This window comes from Hemiscyllium ocellatum, chromosome 3 (genome assembly GCF_020745735.1).
Source record: "Hemiscyllium ocellatum isolate sHemOce1 chromosome 3, sHemOce1.pat.X.cur, whole genome shotgun sequence".
Classification (NCBI taxonomy): domain Eukaryota; kingdom Metazoa; phylum Chordata; class Chondrichthyes; order Orectolobiformes; family Hemiscylliidae; genus Hemiscyllium; species Hemiscyllium ocellatum.
Window position 1 is genome coordinate 44,705,357 of NC_083403.1, and position 18,464 is coordinate 44,723,820.

The 18,464-nt window shown below is 41.3% G+C and overlaps 1 protein-coding gene across 1 annotated transcript in view; it reads right to left on the reverse strand.

Annotated features, from left to right (window-relative positions):
* Positions 1-597: 597 nt before the first annotated feature.
* rars2 (arginyl-tRNA synthetase 2, mitochondrial) overlaps positions 598-18,464 on the reverse strand; it is a 71,304-nt gene continuing 53,437 nt past the window's right edge. The window contains exons 16-20 of the mRNA XM_060849745.1: positions 12,107-12,216; positions 7,247-7,342; positions 6,752-6,826; positions 6,250-6,313; positions 598-3,032 (exon numbers count right to left, since the gene is read on the reverse strand). Coding sequence (XP_060705728.1) covers positions 2,946-3,032; positions 6,250-6,313; positions 6,752-6,826; positions 7,247-7,342; positions 12,107-12,216 — 432 coding nt within the window. The 3' untranslated portion in view covers positions 598-2,945. The remainder of the gene's footprint in view (positions 3,033-6,249; positions 6,314-6,751; positions 6,827-7,246; positions 7,343-12,106; positions 12,217-18,464) is intronic.

Consider the following 18,464-nt stretch of genomic DNA (forward strand, 5'->3'; position numbering starts at 1 on the left):
CCAGGTCATTAAGACTGAGATAGCTAGGTTCTTGAGTATCAAGGAGGAGAATGGGGTTGAGAAACTTATCAGTCATGATGGGTCTCTGAAGGACTTGACCAGATTGCAGATTCCAGCAATTTCACAATTTGTCTCCACATCCAACTTCAGTGGAAAACTCTGAGCAAATAGAGCAGCAGAAACAAAACAAAAACAAAATAGCCAGATCGGCTATTTGAATCAACATAGTAAACAAACTTGACAGAAGTTAGAGGTACAGGGACATTCATTTTGGTGCCATTTCAGATACAGATTGTATAATTATGAGAGAACCAAAGTCACTGAAGCTAGCAATGAGTACAAAAGAAACCTCCCAGCAGCAGTCTGCCTCTTAATTCAAAAACCAAAGAAAACCATCTATTACAGGAGCTCAAAATTGCCACAGCATTCCCAAGATAATATTCAAATCTAGACCATTTTAATTGTACTAAGAAACAGTCACATATCTGAACCAGAAATTGCCTTTTAGACATAAATCTGGTCCAATTCAAATGAAAAAAATGCAATGATACTACAGATGAAGACAACTATAAAAAGGAGGAAAGTAACCAGTGCCAATTCTTAGTTTGAACTTCTTTAATAGTTTGCAGTCAAATACAGTAATCTCTATGACTACTGCAAAGTGTACAAAACCAGCCAAGCAGCACTAGCAAACCTGAAACACACAAACTCATTGTTGTGAACAGTTCAAATCTTAGTCTGTTTGTTCTACTTTGGGCCAGGGTTACTGATGAGATAATTACTGATATGTGGTGTATATCATTGTCAGCAATCCTGTTTGACTGGTCTCCAAGCAAGCTAGTTTACAATTAAATGGTGCACTGTGGCTCTAGCTTTGCTCTGGCTCAGAGATTGTTCTTTCATGGAAGATAAGCTTGAAAATTGCTAAATTATGAAAGTTCAAATGGTTATCTGCATGGATGCTCATGTGCTTGGCTCAGTGCATTCACTATCATTGGATGTAACACCAGAGAAATGTTAGCATTTTCATGTTGAAGTGTGCTTCAACTATTCGCTTGGATTGGAGTGAGCAAAAATACTGCATTTAACTTCTTTTTGTGACTTATTGGCAAATTACTGCTTAGAGGCAATTTACAACTCATTTTATCTCTTTTCAATTAGCATGGACTCTTTTCCACCCCCTCCCATTTTGTACTTCCAGATCAGCAATAGGATAGCCAGATGCAGAATAAAACCTCTTTTTATTCAGTCTTAATTCCACAAGAGAGAGAGGTGTAGCTATTATCCGCACCAGCTATTTTTATAGCCACTTGGATTACAATGTGCAAACATGCTGTTTTCCTTAATACCAAAGTACAGGTTGCAGATCCAAATGAAAAATGATTCTCCTCACTGACAGTTTTTATTATGAGCAACATTTTCAATCAATTCAAATGGATAATTACCACAATAAAAACTAGTTTTGTGACATACTGGGACTTTCACAGAAGGTCCCAAACATGACCACTAAATTAAAGCAGATGTGCTTTGTTTGTGGAGGAGTGCATGACAGTGGTATCTTGGATAGTAACTCTAATCACACTAATTACAAGACAACCCTTTCCTCAGATGTTGCCTAAACATTTTCAGGCTGATTTGACCATATTTCCCCTCCAGGGTAGAAGTCTAGTTCTGACAGCTGGTGTGTCGATGGGGAGAATTGAAAGGGTAATTCAAGGGCTTTTTAAAATTAGCTACTCATTGAGCTCAGCACTGACTGAACATTCAAGATCTCACTGTTCCCATCACATATAATCTACCTGTCCTCAGCCTAGTAATGCGTAACATTACAAAAAAGCTTGACTGTCCCATCTAGGAGATTAAATTGAATTATTAAACATAATCTCATAGTTGAATTCCATAATGTTTCTGATCTATGTTAATGGTTCAGATGAAAGGACGGTCTGTATTGTGGTCAAATAGGTTAGTGGTGCAAACATAACTTGGAAACCAAGTAATGAGGAGGATATGACCAGACATATGAATCAAGAACCTGTCTAATTATTTGTTTAAAATTTCAATTACTCTGCCTTCAATGCTCTCTGGGGAAGAGAATTTGGCAAACTCATGATCCTCAGAAAATTCTTCCCTATGTCAGGAATGGGATACCTGTTGGTTTTAAACTGGGTCTCCAACAGAGAGTAACATCCTTTCAGGTTCCATGCTGGCAAGTTCCCTTAGGATCTGGTATGTTTCAATAAGCATATTTCTCATTCTTCTAAATTCCAATGGATAAAGACTGGACCTGTTCAACTTTGAGATAAAAAGTGCTCTTTTACCACTGGAATCAGTAAACTGAATCTTCGCTGACCCACTTCCAATGCAATTATACCCTTCCTTAAGAGTTGTAGAGCACTATGTGCATATTCCATCTGTGGCTTAGACAATTGCAATAAAGTTCGCTACTCTTATCTCATTGTCCTTGCAATAAACAACATTCTGAATTACTTGCATATTAACAATTTGACATCAGTGTCCTAGGATACTCAAATCCCTCCATACTACAATGTTCTGCAATTTCTCTCTTAAATAATACAATTCATTTCTTCCGACTTAAGTGACCACACTCAGATAAGCCGGCAGCAATTTCTCATGATCTCCGTTCTATAAAAGTAGGCTGTCAGAAACCAGACAGCTTTTCTTCAGCTCTTCATTTTTCTCTTCTCTGGCTGCTAGGCCATTCATCACTTGTGGAGTTGATTTAGAGGAATTCCTGCTCTCCACTGACTATGGCACCAGGGCATTTTAGTCTACCATCTTTTTTTCTTCCTGATGGGTACTCAGCTAGAAACGAAGTTTACTTTGGGTTTAATTAGCTATTGTAAACATGTGGGTTTAGTCACATCTTTACTTAAATGTTGAGTAGAGCCATTAAATTGGTTAGGAATATAAAAGCAGATGCTACATCACATCTTCTCCACTGGAGTTATACCGAGTAGCTTCATTCCATTGGCCAAGACAGAAGCAGTTCCCTTGAAAAGTAGATACCTCGCCTAGAGTAAAGAGAAATAGGAAAGAAAGAAAAAGCTCTGAGCAGTGTAAATACTGGATACACAACTTTGTGAAATACCTGCACATTTTGGATTGAAGAATGAAAAATATTGAATAATACATCCATTTGAATTTATATTGTTTAATAATTTTTTAATAGACACCAAGTACTTTTATAAAGTAATTATGTAGTTAGGTACAAAAGACAGCCATTTTTGGGTTAAGTACAATTCTCAGGTATTATGATATTATCCCTGTAATATTAAAAAAGATTGCATTCAATTGGGTAATTCAAAATTAATCTAATGATTAGAGACAGGAGGGTGTAACTGCAAGTGAAGCAGGTATGAACACCCAGAGAATTGCAATTGAGGAACCCCAGCCCCTGCAACTGTCCATGGCACCCTGGTACAGGGAACCATTCAAGTTCAAGGGCGAAGAAATAGGCATATGGTTGTGGTAGAGGCAGTATAATTAGCAGGGATAGATACGGTTCTCTATAGCAGTGACTTGAAGCCCTGAGGGCCGTGCTGCCTGCCCACTGACAGGGTTAAGGATATCTCCTCAGGGCTGGAGAAGAACTTAGCATGCGCAGGGAGGGTTCCATTTGATACCAATGACATTGCTGGGACGAGAAAGGAGGTCCTGAAAGTCTCTGAACTGTTACGAGTTATGTAAAAAGGCAGAACGTCCAAGGTAATAATCTCTGGATTACTACCTAGGCCACAGGCAAACTGACAGAATTAAGTAGTTAAACGTATGGCTCAAAACACTGGTGAGAGAGTGGAATGGGTTTCAGTTCATGGGGCTCTCAAACCAGGACTGGAATTGAAAGGAGCGGTTCTGGTGGGTTGGGCTTAATCTGGACTGTGCTGGGACCAGTGAAAATGAATAAGTAGGACTTGGGAGAGGGGAAATGTAAGCTTACCAAGCAGGAAGCACAACAGCATTACAGGGCTGCTACTTAGAAAACAATACCACCCCCCCCCCAAAAAAAAGGGACAGGAATAGACAGAGTACACAAACAGAAAAACACTTAAATAGGTTAACCGGGGAACAAAATGGAAAATGGCAAAATTAATGGCTGTTCATTTAAATGCTTAATAGTATTTGGAATTGATAAATGGATTAATGCCACAACTACAGGTTAATGTATTTATACATTACAGTCATTACAGAGAAAGGATTACAAGGAGATCAAAGTTAGGAATTAAATAATCAGGGGTACATGATGTTTTGAGGGGCCTGGCAGGAGGGAAAGGGGGTGGGTAGCATTGCTGCTACAGGACGGAATAAATACAATAACAGAAGGAGATTTCAAACTGAAAAAAGTGTAGAATCCACATGAATGACAGAAGGAAATAAAAAAAGGTAAGATGACACTGAAGAGTAGAATCTAGACCCCCCTAACAGTAACTATACAATGGAACAAAATAGATCTGAAGGTAATGATGGCAAGTAACAAAGACAGTACATTAATCACAAATGACTATAATATTCACATCACTGGGCACAGTCAGATTGGCCAAGATAGCCTTCAGGGAGAATTCATAACACGGAATTTCGGACAATTTCCTAGAACAATATAAGAAAGACCATAAGAAATAGGAGTGGAAGTAAGGCCATATGGTCCATCGAATCTATTCTAATATGTTGTCAATCCAATTAGGGGTCAGGCAAGTTTAGATCTATTGATGTGTAATAAGGCAAGTTTAATAAATAATGTCAGAGTAAAAAAATTCCCTAGGAGGCAGGGACCATAACATAGTAGAATTTAGCATTCAGTTTAAAAGGTGAAGAACATATGGTCGAAAACAACTGGGCTAAGCTGAAATAAGCGTACAGACCGATGATCCTTTATCGGAAATCTCAAAATCTGAAAAACTCAAATGCAAAAGTTTTTTGCCTGAACTCTTGTTCTCAATAACCATGTTTGGTGTACAAACAATTAACTCAACTCCACACCCACTCGACCCACCTCACTCCGGCATGACTTAGCAGTGTCACTCAGCACTTTGCAGATGTCAATTCTGTCTCAGCACTCATAGTACTCACCAGATGTGTCTGCTGTTCGGTAGGTTTTTAAACATTTTTACAATGAAAATGTCCTTTATCTGAAAAATTCGAAAGACAGCTGGTCCCGAGGGCTTTGGATAAAGGATGGTCTACCTATACTTACAAAGCAAAGGAATAGGCTGGCAAAGAATTTGAGCAAACATGGTTGAGATACACTGGCAGACGTTTAAGAAAATGTGACTCATGAGATATCTGCCAATGAGAAAGTTAATGTACTTTAGCCAAGTTTGTGGTCAACACAAAAATAGGTGGGAAGACAAATGAGAAGGATGACGTACAGAGTCTTCAAAAGAATACAGACAGGTTAAGAGAGTGGGCAAAGATTTTGCAGATGCAGGAAAAACGTGAGGCTATTTATTTTGGCAGGAAGAATAGAGGAGCTGATTATTAGTTAAATGCAGAAAGCTCCAGCACAAAGGGATTTGAGTGTTTGTGCAAAAATCACTAAAGCTAGCATCCAAATTCAAAAACAGCAATGTTAACTCTGCTTTCTTCCCACAAGTCTTGCCAGACCTGTTTTTGTTTTAGAAGTCCAGCATCCACAGTTCTTGGTTTTGTTTTATTTTAGCATCCAAATTCAGTGGGTAATAGGGAAGGCAAATGGACTTTGCCTTTTATTTCAAAGGGAAAGGAAATGGAGTATAAATGTAGGAAGGTTTTGCAAAAACCATACAAAGGACTTGTCAGTCTACAGCTAGAATATAGTGGTCCTTAACGATGGACAGATATTAGCAAGTTTTGAGAAGATTTGTAGCTCAGGTTGAGGTTCTGGATGTAGGTTTGCTCACTGAGCTCGGTAACATCTTCAGCAGGCCTTCGGGCGAAGCACTGCTGATAACTCCTGTTTGGTTTCTTTGGGTTGGTGATGTCATCTCCTGTGGTGATGTCATTTCCGATTCTTTTTCTCAGGGGGTGGTAGATGGGGTCTAACTCTGTGTTGATAAAGTTCCAATCGGAACTCTATCAACAAACACATCGAGTTAGACCCCATCTTCCACCCCCCGAGAAAGAGAACAGGATTCAAACTTAATCTTTAAATTGATACAGCAAAAATGCTGTTGGATTTTTAATATTTATTTTAAATAAACTCTGTGCAATAACATCTGAACGGCTGGACAGATTTGTTAAGTAATACATACTAACCATTGCTACTTCAGATAAGCTGCCTTTGACGTGCAGAGTTCTGTGAGCTATAGAAGCAAGACGGCTGCAAAAAAAAATAAAATTACATTTTAATAAAGAGAAACAGAATTGTTACATTTATTTTTTTATGAATGTAGTGGGGGCCCTACTGTGTGACCAAGCAGAGGCTCAGGAAACACTTCTAATCGAGGTTGCTATTCAAGCTTACTGTTAAGTGCTCAGGTACATACTGGGTACATCACGAAATAGGAGCACCGTACCGCCCATCAATCAATACGGTCATGGCCGATGCTGGGTTTTAACTCTACCTTCCTGCCCATTTTCCATATCCCTCAATTCCGAGTTATCAAAATGTGCCTGTTCAATTTGGACATTTTGCCCACTACTGCCATTTTAAGTCAGTCAGTCAAGATACTGAAACCCTGGAGCTGCAGATTTTGAAAAGGGAGATGAATCCTCAAGCACTGACGGTGACCATCACTGAGGCAGCAACAATCTTTACCTCAACATTATCAGGTAGTTTACAAGAGGTTTTGGTTGGAGGTCCTCTGAAACTTGGAATAGAACTTCATCATACCTTTAAAAAAAAAACACATAACTCCTTGTCATAACACTTCATGTATTGCTTCAATAAAAAAAATCTGAAAAGCACTTAAAGAAATAAAATTAGCAAAATGACTTATCATTTTAAAATACAAACTATTTACCCACATTATTTGTTCATAGGACAAAAGGTATATTTGGTAAGATTGGTATTTATTGTTTATTTGCTCTTGGAGAATCAACTCCTTGGACTGTTAGAGTTTGTGTGTTGTAGTTCACCAGCCACACAATAGGATTGGTGTCCTGGATATTAATCCAGCACAGAACACAACACATCAGGAATACAATTTAAAACAGCAAGTACTATCACTAGTAGATGATTCATTACTTACAGCTATTAAATCATTATATTTGCAACACTGCTTCTCAAAAGATATAACTGTACCTATCATACCTGAGGAGGTGCTGCAGCAGTGCAATTGCCTGAGGATCTTGTAAACACGCAGGGTTGAACTGCTCCTCTATTCTATTTTCAAATGTTCTCTGCAAACTGAATTGATTTTAAAAAGTCATAGCTGTAAATATGTCAACGAGAACTCATCATAAACAACACTTGAGCCCTGCAGTCAAGATTAATAGTGTCACTGTTTAGTCTCAGGTATTTTTATAGAAAACTGGAACAGGAGTAGGTCCAAATATGGCCCAGAGAGGTCATTCTGCCATTGCTGCTGATCCTTTAACACAAAAGCCATACTCTTTTTTTGTCCCCATATTCCTCAACACTCTACAAATTTAGTTGTTTATTAAACATATCAATGATTTGGCCTCTGCAGCCTTCTGTGAAGAAATTTCTCATCTGTCCAAAATGGCCTATCCCACACCCAGAGACCATAAAACTCTGCTCTAAAGCCTATGGCTGAGGGAAATACCATCTTTGCCTCAATCTGTTCTGTCCTGTCAGAACTTAGTATGTTTTAATGAAATTCCATCTCACTCTTCTAAAATTCAGTAAAAACATATCCAACTAATCCAATCTCCACTCATTGGACAAATTTGCCAACCCAGGATGCTGTAGGACTCAATTAATCAGTCTGGCAGACCATCACTACAGCCTTACTAAGGTAATTACACCTTTTTAGGTAAGGAGATCAAAACTGCACACAACACTCCAAGTGTGCTCTTGCAAGGCCCTGTACTGCTGTAGTAAGACATCCTTACTCTTGTACTCAACTCTTGCAATACTATTTGCCTTAACTGCTTGCTGCCAAATTGCATGTTCACTTTTAATGGCCAGTGTACAAGCACACCCAGCTCCCATTCTATCACCACTGAAATAATGAATTGTTTTCTTTACTCCCAACCTAAGTGGAGAACTTCTTACTTATCCACGTACCTGCCCACTCACTCAACTTGTCTAAGTTGTTCATATTCTACAGGCCGGGATTTAGAATCCAACTTCTAACAAGTTCTTGTTGCAGTGGAGATTTCATGATGGTCAAATACCGCCTTATTCACCAAATCACCTCTTTGCCACCAAATTGCTCACAAGAAAGGCTAATATTAAAAGAATCCCTCATACCAGCAGTACGCCATTTTGTAGTCAGACAGTTTAAGACCTCGTGTCACTACTATTATTATTTCGTTAAGATTGTTTCATAATTTTCATCATTCTGGCAGACAAACCTATCCTCTGGACGACTTCTGGCAATAGATTCTGGCTATGGTCACCTGATACTTCCAATGCTATGGCTGCTATTCATGCGGAGACTGGAGTTGAATGCTCCTTCGGACTTCAGCCACTCATCATACCAGATATCACCTTGCTGAGGAGGTTTCCACATACAGAGAGCATCCACAGGAAATATACAGAAAAGGCTGATCGTCCAAATAAGGATGCAATGTTGACTTGGCATCAGTGGTAATATGTTCGAACTCTCTTCAACTTTGCACAGCTGAACACGTGTTAAGCAGCAGAAAAGAACACCACCATTGGTACTAAAAGGCATTAACTACTTGCAAGTTAGCTGAAATATAATATCTTGCCGTGGTCACTACATTTCTACCTTTCTTTTTAAAATATTCAAATATTACTGATCTGGTTCATTCCTACTACTTAACACATGTAGTATCCTTGCAAGTATACTGCCCATTTCCAACATAATTTCCCCTCTGAAGTTCCTAAACGACTTCTGATTTCCCAAACGTGCACCCATCCCTTCTAAAATCCCACAGCTAAAATTCTCCAGTCAAGTTTCTAGCCCAGCCCATCTGTACCCATGAGATACTGGGACGGATTTAATTCTTTTCAAGGCTCTCCTCCTGACCCAAGGAGGTGCTTTGGGGAAGCAGCACTTCCCCATTCAAGATCATGAACCTAGTGTCCCACAGCTAAAGGTTTCCCCCTTCACATACTGTTACACTTAAGTTGTAGCACTGAGCTGTGCATCAGATCACAATTGTGGTTTAATAATTAGAAAACTGTCTGACTTTTGCAGGAGACTTGCTCCTGCTTTGAATTATCATCCAAACATCTAAAAAGTGCATAATGAGTCCAGGCTAACCAATCCAGATATTTGAATTCTATCCTCCAGTGACTCTTTCCTTTGAGGATTGAGGGTGGAGGTCTCGTTAAAATCAAGATTTGGCTGGTCAGACATTCACAAGGGCACATGCTTGAAGTAAGATAATTTTAGAACTACTAAAACAAAAGATTTTATTGGCTGACCAATCTCCAGAGACTTGACTGGTCACCCTCCTCCCAATCATCTATCTAAAGACCATTCATGGCTGTCTTTCATATTTAAATCAGTCAGGAATTAGATGGCAGGCAGGAAGTGAATTCCAGACATTAGGGTTTAGGCACCTGAAGGAACAATGTGGGACAAAGAATCATAGTATACAAGAATAAATATGGGTGCTTGTGATAAAGGGTCAACAATATTTATGGGTAACTTTAATTTATATGTAACCTGGAATCATCAGATTGACAGTAGTAGCCTGGATTAGAAGCTCATGGAAGTTTTTGAGGTAGTTTCTTACAGCAGCAAGTTCTAGAACCAACCAGAAAGCAGGTTATATCAGACCTGTGTAATACAACAGGATTAATGAACCCCTAGGTAGCAACAACCATAATATGATATAATCCAATATAAACATTAGGGCAGCACAGTGGCTCAGTGGTTAGCACTGCTACCTCCCAGTACAGCAAACTGGGTTCAATTTCAGGCTCAGGCGACTATCTGTGTGAAGTTTGCACATTTTCCCAGTGTCTGTGTGGGTTTCCTCCAGGTGCTCCGGTTTCCTCCCACAGGCTAGGCGGTCTGGCAAGGCTAAATTGCCCATAGTCTCCAGGGATGTAAAGGCTGGGTTGGTTAGCCATGGGAACTGCAGGGAAACAGGAATGCAGTGGGTCTGAGTGGGAAGCTAACTTCGGAGGGTTGGTGTGGACTTGATGGGCCAAATGGCCTGCTTCCGTACTGTAGGGATTCTGTGATGGAATTGTACATCTAATTGGAAAGGGATATGGCCTTGTGGGAATGAAACCTGAAGTGAAATGCCACAAGAGACTAGGGGATGGATCAACAGAGATGCACTGGCAGGTATTTAAAGTGATATCTTGGAGTACAAACCAAATTTGTTTCAACTGGCGATCTTAATAAACCAGCAAAAATTAAATATTCGAAATTCTGGAAATTCACTGTATCACTGTGATCTCCGCAATGTTGGAGTAGTCAGTTGAGGGTATACAAAGTTAACAATCACAACACCAGGTTATAGTCCAACAGGTTTAATTAGAAGCATCAGCTTTCAATTAAACCTTTTGGACTATAACCTGGTGTTGTGTGATTTTTAACTTTGTACACCCCAGTCCAACACCAGCATCTCCAAATCAATTGAGGGTGTGAGAGAGAAGGCTCTCTGCCGCTAAGTTTTATTTACAGCAAAATTGCATTATTATTTAAGCAATTTATGCTGTAAATAAAATATTATTTATAAACAGTGACATGCATACCTCTTGCATTAAATGTCTACTACTTAGCATGTATTTTTACATTGATTTTGTGGATCTCTTGATCAACTGGATTATTTGATCAAATGAAACCCTCCTGGTCCCAAAAGGTGCTGGTTAATAAAACGTTTACTGTATTAAGAATATATCAGAAACATTCTAAAGAGTGGGCCCACTATCTATGATTAACTAAATAAAGAAAAAGCATACAACTGTGCAAAGTGAATGGCAGGTCAGAGGATTGGTCAGAATATAAAGAACGGCAGAAAATAAAAAGTTTAATGAGTGGGAAGGAATTACAGTCCAAGAGGAAGCTAGGTAGGAACGTAAAAGTGGACAGCAAGTGTTTTCAAAAGAAAATAAAAGTACAGTAGGCGTTGGTCAGAGGATGGAGTTGATAGGCAAAACGGAAATGGAAGATGAAATTAGCAAATATTTTGCTCTGATTTCATTATGGAGGATACAAAAACATGCTGATAATGGTGTAAATCAGGAGGTGAAAGGGAGAGATGAACTCTGCGACATTACAATCATAAAGGAAGCCGTACTAAGCAAACCGATGGAACTGCAAACTGACAATTCTATGGGTGCAGACGGACTTCAACCTTGGCAGACAAGTCAGAAAAAGTTAGCACGCAGGTATTTAAAAAGGTTAATGGGATGCTATCCTTATGAGGGGAATTGAATAGAACAGTAAAGATATTACGCTTCAGTTAACAGGCATTGACAGGACACGTCTTGAATACTGTGTGCAGTTTTGGCCTCCTTAAAGAAGATGTAAATGCTTTGGAGGTGGTTAAAAGGAGGCTTACGAGATCTATGCATGAAGTAAGTGGATTGTCTTAGGAGGATGGGTTGGACAGGGTGAGCTTGCATCCACTGGGAGGTTTGAAGAGTGAGGGTTGACTTGATTGAACAGTAGAAGGCTCGGAATGATCTTGACAAGGTAATTATGGAAGTTTGGTTTCCTCTTGTGGTTGAGTCCATAAATAGACGACACGGTTTTAAAATGGAGTTGCCTTTTCAGGAATGCATTGAGGAAAATCCTTTTTGAGGGTTGTGAGACTTGAGGCAAAGTCATTAAATATTTGTAAGGCAGAGGAAGGTGGATTCGTTCTAAGCAGGGGAATAAAAGCTATGGGGATAAACAGGAATGTAGAGTTTGAAATATAAACAAATCAGCCAATCCTAATGCCCTTCCATTTCCCACTAACCTGCAACTTTGACCTTTTGAAAACTTTGTATGTTTTACACTGATCCAACAACTTGCAAAGTGCCTTTGGCTGCTCCGCACTTGCACCTTACCTGCACAGCCTTGCATGCGTGTATTGTAAGAATACACCAGTATCTCCATGACTTTGGAGGACACGATCCCAATCGAATTCATAATCAGACAAGAGGGGACCTTTGAAATCCTATAAAGTACATTAAAGAGTTAGGCACTTTTTAAAAAAAATCCTAACTTACTAACGTGGAAGAAACTCAGGAAAAGTTGACTTTGAGAAAGTAATGAAAATATTGGTCATTTTTCTCGCAATTTGACAACTCTGTTACATCCTGCACATAATGTTTCAACATTCTGGGATTGACCTGGAGTCTCCAGCGATTGAATATCAATCTCCAGAATATGCAATCCTGGAGAAAGATCGTAGGCATTAAAAACAAATTGCACTTCTTTATCATTTCTTTGAATGTTTCTTTTTGCCAGATATAAACACATTGGAAACGGGGATGGAAACAAATAAGGCTGTTTGACTGACAGTCAAGCATCATCTCATTGAAAATGAGTCTCTTTGCTTACCAATTGGCACAGGAAGACAATGCTTCACAGAATGGATGAGTTTGCCAAGTAATGGGTGTTATTTAGGGGGAAATCATGTTATTAAACCTCCAGAAACATACTTAAACACAGTTGGCAATATTACTTACATGGTTGCTTTGCACATTAATGTAAAGGCCTTTAATACATCAATGTGCTCCCTGCTGGTTACAAAATAGTCAACATATTCTACAGGCCCAGTGGTCGAACAGTCACAATAGCAAAAGTGTACATTAGCTAATACTTTTGTTTGGTTTTTATGTAGTACCAACAATCTACTTGGAGCGTTTAAAATATACATATAACACAATCAGTGTACTGGTGCAGCTTGGTGTACTGACAAAAGGAGGTGATGAACTCTCAATCCTTACACCTCAATGTTACTGAGTTTCAGCTCATGGTTTGGAAACGCTGGGTGAGGTTAGGTGGTTCCTCGCAGAGGAAAATAAACCCAGTGAAGCAGAAATTCCAAGCCCTTCTAAAGTGCCCACCCACCCACCGGCATATTGGATCCTGGTACGTGCTGCCCATATCCAGGAAGAGCTTGGTAGAGTTCAAAACCTTTGTCTGCCAACATGGCTGAAGAGAGGCTCTCAGACTGAGAGACTGCTCAGATTTGGTTGGGTGTCAAACATACACCAAGATGCCAAAGGGGCATGCTAATTAGAAAGGAGAGGACGCAAAACCTGGCAGGCACACTTTCTCTCTTCATTCCTTTTAAATCATGGGGCTGAGCGTCACAAAAGTCATTCTCTTCTTGGAGGAAGTTAACATCCTCCATTTTGGGTAGCTGCATTTGGCCACCATTTTGTTTAAAAGTGCGTAACAAAGGTGGGTGCCTAATATATGGCTACTTAGGAAACAGGTTTTGAAATTCTTTAGTGGAGCAAAGGCCAGCAATTGCTGCCCATTCCCAATTGCCCTTGAGGTGATGGTGATGAGTTACAATCTTGGTTAGAGACAAAAAAACTCCAAATGCTGTAATCCAAAGTTGACAGGCAGGAGGCTGGAAGAACACAGCAAGACAAGCAAGCCTGGCATACCTCTGAAACGGTGACTTCCCCACCTCCCGATGCTGCCTGGCCTGCTGTGTTCTTCCAGCCTCCTGCCTGTCTACTTTGCTGAACAATGGCAGTATATCTGATATCTGCAGCGGATTGGTCCAATGGTGCTCAGCTACCTCAGAGGGTCCAGCACAATACTGCAGGATCACACGCAAATCAGACTGGATAAGGAGGAGAGCAGGTTTCCTTCCCGAAAAAGGACATTAGCGAACCAGATCAGTTTTTAATGACAATCGATGATAGCTTCACGGTACTATTATTACCAGACCAGCTTTTAATACCAGATCATTAATTAACTGAATTTAAATGTCACCACTGTCCTGTAGCATTACGCTGGATCTCTGTCTTACCCATCCAGGGACATTACCACTATATCAACCTCTCCCCCAAATCAGAGACTCTATCCACTCTTGAGTCAGCAGCAGAGATTCCTTATGTGTGTGTAGAGGCTGCCAGCCTGCTAACTCTCAGGGTCAAATTATGCAGATTACTGAGCAGCTGGTTTTAAGGGTGGCACAGTGGCTCAGTGGTTAGTACTGCTGCCTCACAGCACCAGGGTCCCAGGTTCAATTCCAGCCTCGGGCGACTGTCTGTGAGGAGTTGGCACATTCTCCCAGTGTCTGCGTGGGTTTCCTCCGGGTGCTCCAGTTTCCTCCCACAATCCAAAGATGTGCAGGTTAGGTGAATTGGCCATGCTAAATTGCCCATAGTGTTAGGAGCATTAGTCAGAGGGAAATGGGTCTGGGGGGTTACTCTTCAGGAGGGTCGGTGTGGACTGGTTGGGCTGAAGGGCCTGTTTCCACACTGTAGGAAATCTAATCTAAAATAAGAATCGGTGATGGCGAGGCCAGAACATACAGCTTTGCCGCATTGTTCACAGTGTGAAACTCATAACAGCACGAGAGAAATTCCATCAGCAATGCCTCCATCACATTCAATGGACCATTAAACAAAGAACCAAATGTTCTTCTTGAAGCCAGTTCCATAAACATTCAGGAAAAGTTTGTCCAAAAAGCCAATGGATTGGGCTGTATCTGAATGATCGAAAAGTGCCTCCCCACCAAATCCAGTTTTTGCAATACTCAAAAGATCAGTGGCCCAGGAATGGACAACAAAAACACTACATGGATACTACGTAGCTCTCCTTGTGAGAATGGTCAGGAGGAACTTGTTATCAACTGTTCAGTGAGGCAACAATATGTCCATCAAACCATATCTTGCTTTTAATCGTAACAGCTCAACAAGAATAAAAAAGGAAAATATTGCAAATCTACATTCCAGATCAGAGCACCCCTTAGGACGCCTTGCTCGGTTAGGTGAAAGGCCATGCTAAATTGCCCGTAGTGTTAGGTGAAGGGGTAAATGTAGGGAATGGGTCTGGGTGGGTTGCACTTCGGCAGGTTGGTGTGGACTTGTTGGGCCAAAGGGCTTGTTTCCACACTAAGTAATCTAATCTAGTCCAATCAATGATCTGAGAATTAAAAATTGACCTGCTTGGTCATGTCAATAAGTGGGAAAGTAAGTTGCACTGAAGAAATAAGAAATTGACCATTATACAGACAGGTTAGGTAAATAGGAGAAAGTGAGGACTGCAGATGCTGGAGATCAGAGTAGAAGAGTGTGGTGCTAAAAATGCACAGCTGGTCAGGCAGCATCCAAGGAGCAGGAGAGTCGACGTTTTGAGCATAAGTCCTTCATCAGGAATGGGGGGGTGGCCCAAGGGGGCAGAGAGATAAATGGAAAGGGCTGAGGTAGTAGGGAATGTGAGAGGTAATGAAGGCAGGGGTGAAGATGATAAGTCAGAAAGGAGCTTGGAGCAGACAAATGGGAAGTAAGATGGAGAGTAAGGACAGTGCCAAGTTGGAAGGTTTGATCCAGGAAAAAAAAGGGGGGGGGGGGCCGGGTGGTGTAAAATGAGGAAACTGGTGAAATCTACATTGATCCCATGTAGTTGGAGGGTCCCAAGGTGGAAGAGGAGGTGTTCTTCCTCCAGGTGTCGAGTGGCTACAGTTTGGCAGTGGAGGCGGCCCAGGTCTTTCATGTCCTTGGCAGAGTAGGAGGGGGAGTTGAAGTGTTCAGCCACAGAACAGTGGGGTTATTTATTGCGTGTGTCCCAGAGGTGTTTTCTAAAACGTTCCGCAAGTTGGTGTTCTGTCTCCCTGATGTAGTGGAGGCCATATTGAGAGCAACAGGCACAGTAGATGACGTGTGTTGAAGTACCCATAGTTGTTAGGTCAATGCCCCCCACCAACCCACCCTTCACACGCAGCACGTTCCCCTGCCGCCGCAGGAAGTGCAAAACCTACAACCTCACCTTCGTCCAAGATCCCAAAGGATCCTTCCACATCCGACAGAGATTTACCTGTACTTCCACACGCATCATCTGCTGAGTCCGTTGCTCCTGATGTGGTCTTTTACATCAGGGAGACACGACACCAACTTGCGAAACATTTCAGAGAACATCTTTGAGACACATGCACTAAATAACCCCACCGCCCTGTGAATAAAACACTTTAACTCCCAGTCCTACTCCACCAATGACATGCGAGTCTGAGGACTCCTTCACTGCCAAACTCTGGCCACCCGATGTCTGGAGGAAGAACGTGTCGTCTTTGTCCTCTGGACCCTCCAACCACACGGGATCAATGTGGATTTCACCAGTTTCCTCATTTCCCCAACCCCCCACCCTATCCCAGATCCAATCTTCCAACTTGGCACTGCCCTCTTAAATGCCCCACCTGTCCATCTTTCTTCCCACTTATCCGCTCCACCCTCCTTCACCCCTACCTTCATTTACCTATTGCATTCCCAGCTACCTTCCCGCCATCTCCAGCCCCCTGTCATTTATCTCTCAGCCCCCTTGGGCCACCCTCCCCATTCCTGATGAAGAGCTCATGCTCAAAATGTCAACTCTCCCGCTCCTCGGCTGCTGCCTGACCAGGTGAGGTGAATGGGCCAAAAATTAATGAAGTTTAATACAGCTAGGTTATCCATTTTGGACCAAGGAATACAAGGCTAACTCATTATCTAAATGGGGTGATAAATAGTGAGGAAGATAGCCTTAGATTGCAGGAGGATATAGGCAGGCTGGTCAAATGGGGTGATCAATAGAATTCAATCCAGAGAAATGTGGGGTGATGCACTTAGGCAGGACAAACAAGGCAGGGGAATACATGATGAATGGTAGGACCCTACAAAATACTAAGGATCAGAGGGACATTGGTGTGTATTTACACTGGTCCCTTAAAAGTTATGAGGTCAGGTTGATAAAGTGGTTAAAAAGGTTTATGGTATTTATACCACCTGAGCAGGTGGGACTTGAATCTAGGCCTACTGGCTCAGACAGAGGGATGCTACCACTGCATCACAGGAGCCCAAGTGGGCATGTGGTGTACTTGCCTTTGTTAGCTGAGGTTTGAGTTTAACAGCAGGAAGGTTAAGCTGGGGAAAAAAAAAACTTTGATTAGGGTACAGCTACAGGATTGTGTGCAGGTCAGGAATCCACACTACAGCAGGGATGTGACAGCACTGGAGGGGATGCAGAGGAGATTTACCAGAATGTTGCTCAGCTGGAGAGTTTCAGATAGGAGCAGATTAGATAGACTGGGGAAGTTTTCCTCACAGCAGGAGACAGAGAGGGGTGTGATTGAAACATATGAAATAATGAGAAGCATAGATAGAGTGGACAGGGAAAAACATTTCCCTAATGGAATGAGAAGGGGCATGGATTTAAGGGAAGGGACAGAAAATTTAGAGGAGATGTGAGGAAAAGCCTTTTCAGCCAGACGGTGGTGGGAATCTAGGACTGTCTGCCTGTAAGGGTGGGAGAGGGAAAAATCTTTGTAAGATTTAAGAAGTGTGTATGCCTTGGCATTGCAAGTCTAAAATGTCAAGTGTTGGAAATGGGGTGACAGTAGGAAAGTGGTTGTGTTTGACAAGTGCAGGCTGTCGATCTCAGTGCCTCTATAAACATCAGAGTACTTCAGTGCAGAGGGATCTGGGTATCCTTGTGCATAATTTGGAAAAAACTGGTAAGCAGGTACAGCTTGGTAATATGGAGAGGAGATGTGGACTGGGATGGACAGAGTCAGAAACTACACAACACCAGGTTATAGTCCAATAGGTTTATTTGATATCACAAGCTTTTGGAGCGCTGCTCCTTCATCAGTGCTATGAAAACGTGTGACTTCAAACAAACCTGTCAGATATAACCTAGTGTTGAGTGACTTCTGACTTCCTTGTTACCAGCTGAAGTCAAAAGGAAGGAGTTCAAAAGTAGAGAAGTGTTGCTGCAACTGTACAAGACATTAGTGAGACAAAATCTGGGGTATTGAATACAATTTTGGTCTCTTACTTGAGGGGAATATACTTGGAATGGAGGCAGTTCAGACGAGATTCATGAGATTGATTCTAGGGATGAAAGATTTGTCTTCAGAAGAGAGATTGCGCAGTTTAGGCCTATACTCTCAAGAGTTCCGAAGAGTGAGAGGGGATCTGATTGAGATAGATAAGACAGTAAAAGGTGATTGACAAAGTAGATGAAAGAGGTAGCTTACTCATGTGGGGCAATCTAGAACAAGAGGTCATAGGGTTTGGATAGAGACGAGGAAAACAATCACTGCTTTCACAGGGTCTGCAAAACTGACTATCCCCAGGCCCAGCCGATGCCAGAACACAACGAATTTGAGGAGATGGACAGATTTTTAGTTAGCTACAGTTTAAAGGATTGTAGGGAGTGGGCAGGAAAGTGGAGTTGAGGCCAAAAGAGGTTCAGCCATGA